Raw genomic sequence first — 7608 nt, forward strand, 5'->3', positions numbered from 1 at the left:
TATAGATATTCAGCAGCTGTCATGATACTTGTTTTTCTATGCTAGTGTTCTATAATCTATATTTCAAAATACATAAATTGTTTTTCTGCCTTTCATGTGGTGGATGATAAAGAAATGGTTAAGTAGCTAGTGTGTTTCTTTTACCACATTTCACTGTCCTTCTGAGGATTTTCTTTAGAAATGGAAATATTAATTCACAGCAATAATCAGCGTGGAGGGCTGATCTCCCTTAGACATTTATTAAACTAGGATAGTTGAAGAATATGACAATGATAGAAGCTTCTTCACATTAGGATTAATACCATTTTTGGTACAGTTTGGATCTATTTGACAGGAATTCTAAATAGAGCAGACTGCTCACATTTCCATTGAGTTTTGCCTTGAGTATGTTCAGAAGTTTATTTAAGTAATAGTTTGGCAGAGTTATCGAAAAGATATGATATCTCCTGAAAGCAGTAATTGCTTTGGGCTACCCTGCAGGGTTACCAGATAGTAGATTATGTATGAATTTGCAGAAGAGGCCAGAAATGAGTTTCACACAGGAAACAGGACTTTTTACAAAGGTGAACTGTGATTCTACTATCTATTAGCCCTTCAGTTCCATAGTTTTGTATACATTGTGGACAGATTTTTAAACATTATATGTATTTAGGTATTTCTTATTTCCTTTTTTGTGTTCAAAATTTGGTGGAGATTTTTAAGTGTCCATAAAGCTGAATTAAATTTTTTTCTTGGCATCCGAAAGAAATAAAATACTAATAACAGTTAATAGTTAATACATTTGTCCACATGATGTTAACTGTAAGTATTTTGAAGATGTTCCTTCTCAAGTTGTAGAAGTTCCCATCTGTTTCTAGTTTGCTGAGAATTTTTTTTAAACTAAGAAATGGACATTTGTAATTTGACAGATGTCTTTTCATGTCAATTGAGATGATATTACATTGAATACAGTCAGTTACACTGATTAATTTGAACATTAATCCAATCTTACATTCTTGGGATAAACTCTATTTGGTCATGATGTATAATTCTTTCTATAGATTTCTGCATTTGATTTGCTAAAATTTTGTTTAGAATTTTTACATCTGTATTGATGAGGGGTAGTGATCTGTAGATTTCTTCCCTTGTAATATCTTTGGTATGATGGGAACCTTTCCCTTCTCTTCAGTTCTCTGAAAGTTTGTGTACAATTAATGTGATTCTTCGTTAAAGTTTTGATACAATTTGCTAGGGAAGCCATTTATACCTGTAGTATTCTTTATGGGACGATATTTAACAAAAAATTCAGATTTATTTGGATTATTTATTTTTTCTAGAGTGAGTTTTGGTAATTTTGGTAGTGTGTGTCTTTTCGCTGGTTTTATTCAAGTTCTCAAATGTATAGGTATAAAGTTTTCAATAATATTTTCTTTTCCTCCAGTAGAATTTAGACTGATGTCACCTCTCTTATTCCTAACATTTGGTACTTTATGTCATCTCTCTTCTTTTATGAACAATCTGGCTAAAAGTTTATCAATTTTGTTAATCTCAAAGATCCAGTGATTCTTCTTTCATTGATTCACACTGCTATCTTTTCTGTTTTTTTCCTTCTACTGCTTACTTTCGGTATAATTTGTTCTTTTTTAGTTTTGAAGGTGGACATTGAAGTCATTTAAGACCTTTTTTTTTCTTATATAGGTGTTTAGAACTATAAATTTCTCTTTATGTACTACTTTGGTGGCATCCCCAAATTTTGTTATCTATTGTGTTTTCATTTTCATTCAGTTTAAAATAAAATACTTTCTAGATTACCTTGTTATATCTTCTTTAGATTTCAAATATTTGGGGATTTTTCAGATACCTTTCAGTTGCCGATTCCTAAGTTAATTTCACTATGCTCAGAGAACAAACCTCATATGATTTAATCTTTTTAAGTGTACTGAGACTTATTGTATAACCTGGAATATGGTGAGTTTTGGTATATGTTTTATGTGCACATAGAAAAAAAATATGTATTCTCTTTTGTTCTATAGTGCTCAATTAGATCACCTTGATTCATTTCCTGGACACATTAATGGTGTCTCAGACAGTAAAGCGTCTGCCTACAATGCGGGAGACCTGGGTTCAGTCCCTGGATCAGGAAGATCTCCTGGAGAAGGAAATGGCAACCCACTCCAGTATTCTTGCCTGGAAAATCTCATGGACGATGGAACCTGGTAGGCTACCGTCCATTGGATCGCAAAGAGTCGGACATGACTGAGCGACTTCACTTTCACTTACTACTTAGTCTTGGTAGACCATTATAATATAATAATTACTGATTTTTTAATATTTACTTTGAGCCAGGCATTCTGCATAGAGATTTGTACAGATTATGTAAATTTAATTTTCACGATTGCTTTTGTGGTATTATCATTAACCTAATTTATAGCTGAAGAAACTATAACAGAGATTAATCAACTTGCCCAAACTTATGTGATATAGTAGGATTCAGATCTGATTAAGCCATGCTTGTATCACTACTCCTCTGTCTAGATGCTTAATGCCTGCCTCATATCCAAATGGTTCATCTTTTCCTCTATAATTCAGATCTGTTTTCGCCCTGACAGTGGGGAAACAGTAGATTATTTCAGCAAACTAATCCATGCTAATTTGTAACCTTTATCTTTTCATCTTACTTAGCAATAATTTCCCTCATTAAGAGTTAAAATATGTAAAAAATGACAGGGATCCTGGCAAGCGGATGGGAAAGAGGAGTTGGACACATTGCTATCGGAACAGTTATATAAGGATTTACTAATTTTTCTAACAGTGAAAGTGAACTACTGTTGATCTCCTGATGGTGTGTTTTCATTATTTAGTGCCTTGCTACCTGGGAATCCTTCCTTACATCACAGACAGATCTCCACTTGGAAGAAGCCTCTGAAGATAAATTGTAATCTCATTGAAGACCTCTTTGTGATCTTTGGAAGATAATTTCTGTTAACCAAAGTTATTCTTTCTCAATGGGCTGGATCCTTTCTCAAGTGGATGAAAAGTATTTCACACTGTCTGGAAAACCAACAACTTAAAATTCAGGTGTTCCAGATTATTGATATAAATTTGGATATATATATATATACAAACATATACATACATATAAATATTTAGCTTAGTTTTAACTATGTTCTTAAATTTGTATGCCAATAATTATACATAAAAAAGTTTTTTCTTAAATATTTGTCTGTGGAACATGTCATTTTAAATATATTGTAAAGACTCAGTTTTAATAAAAAGTTTAATATGAAATGACTGACTGTTGTGCGTTCTTTTCCTGTTAGTAGCTTAAGGCTCTGAAGCAGATTCTAATATGAATCCAGTGTATATTAATAAGTATATTGTGTGTTCACAGTAACTTTATGTTTTGGGGATTTTTTTTTTTTACATACTCTTTGCAGTTCACATCTAGCTTTAGTTTTTAATGTACACGGTGTTTATCAAATTTGTTCTCCCTTTTGATTTATTGTAAGTCACAAGTGCAGGTGACTTACAGTAACAGGGATAAAGACACAAGTTACAGTAACAGGAATAAAGACACATTACACCTCAATTCATTCTCCAGGCTCACAGTCTAGTAATATTTATCATACAAAGTGATTTTATATTCATTTTATAGCTGTGTAAAAATTGAATATATCAGTTATCTAACATTTGCTAATTTTTGGAAATAGATATTTCCCAAGACTTGGAATAAAGTTTGAGGTATCTAGTCATGCATATTACCTTACGCGTATGACTTGTACCTTGGGTTGTTGTTCAGTCACTCATGTCTGACGCTTTGCAACCCAGGGACTGCAGCTTGCAAGGCTTCTCTGTCCTTCACTGTATCCCAGAATTTGCTTATTATTTTTAATCATTTGGTTATTAGCATTTAAATAAGTGTCTCACACACACAAACTAGACATTTAAATCATCTTAGCTAAAGCAAGGAAGCTGAAACTCCAGTATTTTGTTCATCTGATTTGAACAGCCGACTCATTGAAAAGTCCCTGATGTTGGAAAGATTGAGGTCAGAAGGAGAAGGGGGTGTCAGAGGATGAGATGGCTGGATGGCATCACCAAGGGAATGGACATGAACTTGGGCATACTTTGGGAGCTGGTGAGTGGTGAGGGACAGGGAGGCCTGGTGTACTGCAGTCCATGGGGTTGCAAAGAGTTGGACACGACTGGGCAACTGAACAACAACAAATTAAGAGATACACAATCACCTATACAAATAGGAAACTAAGCATTTTTTCTTAAATACTGATGTGTGCAATTTTTAAACCATTTGTAGCAAAGAATCTGCCTTCATTTTGGCATGTTCGGCTGCTGACAGCTTTTAAGCTTCACCTGCTTTTTCCTCTCCTGCCCCATGTCTGAACAAGCTGCTAAGAAAGCCAAAAGAATGTTCCCTCTTTCAGCATTCACAGGAAGTTCAAACCATTCAACCTCCTCCCTGTGTACAGGGACTCATCTCTAACTATCATAAAAACCTCAAGCCAGTCTCCTTTCCCAGGTCTCAGGACGTTTTCAGAGAGGACAGCCCTGTTGGCCCCATTATGTGATAACTGTAATGGGGAAGCCTCATTATGTGATAACTCATTTCATAACCTGTTTGTGTGTTCATGCCACCACTGGTCTTGACATCTGAAACAAATTTGGGTTGAGAAGCCTTCCTATTTATCAGGATGACTCCAACTGTATTGTTTTGCAAACCATTAGCCACCCCAAACTTCATTTCCCCATCCAGAGATAATAATCTAGAACTCAAATAGAGGTAATAATCTCCAACTAACAGCCTGTTAAATAACATAGAAAACTTAGAACACCTGCCAGAGGGAAGTAGGGGTGGGGGAATTATGTGAAAGTGGTCAGAAGGTACACACTTCCAATTATAAATAAGGCTTGGGGATGTAATGCATATGTAATGCACAGCATGACAGTTGTTAATACTGTATTGTGTATTTGAAGTTGACAGGAGAAGTAGATCTTAAAAATTCTCATCCACGTTTTGGTTGCAAATGTGAGATAATGGGTGTTAACTCATCTTATTGTGTTGTCATTTTACAGTGTACAAATAGATCATTATGTTGTAACTTTAAACTTAATGTTATTTATCAATTATACCTCAATAAACCTTTAGCTCTGCATATCTTTCCTCTCTTCTGTCCCTCATTCTATCCATGAGTGACATCCCACATACACACCACATGGCCACAGAGGTTACATGTGTTGACTTGTGTGTATCCTTCCATACGTTGCTCTATACTTAACAGTATCCTGTACAGACTTCACACACATACACACACTCCCTCACAGGCAGTTTTTAGCTTTGTCTTATAAAAACGAAGTCATATTATGCATACTATTTTGCCTTTTGTTTCTCATTTCACAATATCTTGTGGAAAGCTCTTATGCACTTTTTAAATGGCCTCACAGTATGTCATGGTGTGAATCTGTAGTGATTCGTGAGCCATTTTGTTGTTTACAGTTACTTTGCTTCTAATTTATCATCTCACCACAAAAAGAAACACTAAGCATCTGGTTACCACTTCATATCTATAGCCCCTCTCCCCATTTCTCCAGGCCTAAGGAACGTCTAATCTGTCTTCTGTCTTTATAGATTTACTTGTACAAGATATTTCATGTTAATGGATCATATAATATGTGATTCTCTTTTAGTGATTGGCTTCTATCATTTAACATAATATTTTCAAATTTCATTCATGTTGTAGCATTGATCAGTACTTTGTTCTTTTTTTATGGCCAGAAATATTCTATTTTGTGTGTGTGTGTGTGCAAGTGTGTTGTTGTTATTTACTCTCTAAGTCATGTCCGACTCTATGGACTGAAGCACGCCAGGCTTCCCTGTCCTTTACCATCCCCCAGAGTTTGTTCAGACTCATGTCCTCTGAGTTGATGAGGACTTCCCTGGTGGCTCAGATGGTAAAGCATCTGCCTACAATGCGGGAGACCTGGATTCAATCCCTGGGTTGGGCCATCCAACCGTCTCATGCTCTGTCGCCCTTTTCTCCCTGTGTCCTCAGTCTTGTCCAGCATCAGGGTCTTTTCTAGTGCGTCGGCTCGTCACATCAGTTGGCCAAACTATTTTAGCTTCAGCTTCAGCATCAGTCCTTCCAATGGATATTCAGGGTTGATTTCCTTTAGGATTGTCTGATTTGATCTCCTTGTCCAAGGAACTCTCAAAAGTTTTCTCCAGCACCACAGTTTGGAAGCATCAGTTCGACACTCAGCCTTCTTAATGGTCCAACGCTCACATCCATACATGTCTATTAGAAAAACCATAGCTTTGAGTATACAGACCTATATAGGCAAAATGATGACTCTGCTTTCTAGTATGCTGTCTAGGTTTGTGCTTTTCTTCCAAGGAGCAAGCATCTTTTAATTTCATGGCTGCAGTCACTGTCTGCAGTGATTTTGGAGCCCAAGAAAATAAAATTTGTCACTGTTTCTACTTTTTCCCCATCTCTTTGCCTTGAAGTGATGGGACTGAATGCCACGATCTTAGCTTTTTGAATGTTTAACTTTAAGCCAGCTTTTTCACTCTCCTCTTTCACTCCTGTCACGAAGCTCTTTAGTTCTTTTTCACTTTCTGTCATTAGGGTGGAATCATCTGCATATCTGAGTTGACTGATATTTCTCCCAGCAATCTTGATTCCAGCTTATTAATCTTTCAGCCCGGCATTTCGCATGATATACTCTTCATAAGCAGGGTGACAAGAACAGATATATATTTACACACACACATATATGTATGTAGACATATACATTTTTGTTTATTCATTATTTTCAGCTTTGGCTATTATGAATACAGTTGCTATAAATATTGGTATGTAAGTGTTTGTGTGAACATATGTTTCATTTCTTTTGGGCCTTTACCTAAGAGTGGAATTGCTGGTTCATACCACAACTATATTTGACCATTTAAGAAGCTACCAGAATGTTTTTCAAAGTGGCTGTACCATTTTACACTCCTACCATTAGTGTATGAGAGTTCCAGTTACTTTACATCCACATCAGCATTTATTTCTAAAATTTAATTTTATTATAGCCATCCTAGTGGATGGAATGGTATCTTGTTTTGACTTGCATTTCCTGTTGGATCTTTTATTGTGGGCCAGTTAGTGATTTGTATATATTCTTTGGAAAAATATCTGTTCAGATCCTTTGCCCATTTTTAGTTATTGAGTTGTAAAAGTTATTTGTATAATTCTAGATGCAAATCTCTAAGCAGATTATGATTTACAAATATTTATTTTTTACTTTTCTTGATAATGCACTTTGAATCACAGAAATTTTAAATTTTGGTGAAGTTCAGTATATTTTTTTCTTTTTTTTTTTTGCTTATCCTTTTGGTGTCATAACTAAGAAGTCATTGCCAAAACAGCAGTCATGCAGATCTACATCTAAGTTTTCTTGTAAAAACAGCTTTAACTTTTAGATTTAGGCTTTTGATATCCACTTTGAGTCAGTCATTGCATATGATGTGTGATAACGGCCCAATTTTATTCTTTTACATGAGGATATACAGTTGTCTTAGCACTATTTGCTGAAGAGACTGTGTCATAATTTTCGCTATTAAGGAAC

At 35.3% G+C, this 7608-nt stretch overlaps 1 protein-coding gene across 4 annotated transcripts in view; it reads left to right on the top strand.

The window, feature by feature from the left end:
• The window catches only part of SNX7 (sorting nexin 7), a 119885-nt gene extending 114375 nt beyond the window's left edge, over window positions 1-5510 (top strand). The window contains exon 8 of one of the 4 annotated variants that reach the window (XM_055402548.2): window positions 2841-5510. In XM_055402548.2, the coding sequence (XP_055258523.2) occupies window positions 2841-2918 (78 nt within the window). In that variant the 3' untranslated portion in view covers window positions 2919-5510. The remainder of the gene's footprint in view (window positions 1-2840) is intronic. The other 3 variants (XM_055402546.2, XM_055402547.2, XM_088835510.1) reach the window with 3 other exon arrangements.
• Window positions 5511-7608: the final 2098 nt, after the last annotated feature.

This window comes from Moschus berezovskii, chromosome 4, assembly GCF_049115385.1.
Source record: "Moschus berezovskii isolate FMDL1 chromosome 4, NW_MosBer_1.0, whole genome shotgun sequence".
Classification (NCBI taxonomy): Eukaryota; Metazoa; Chordata; class Mammalia; order Artiodactyla; family Moschidae; genus Moschus; species Moschus berezovskii.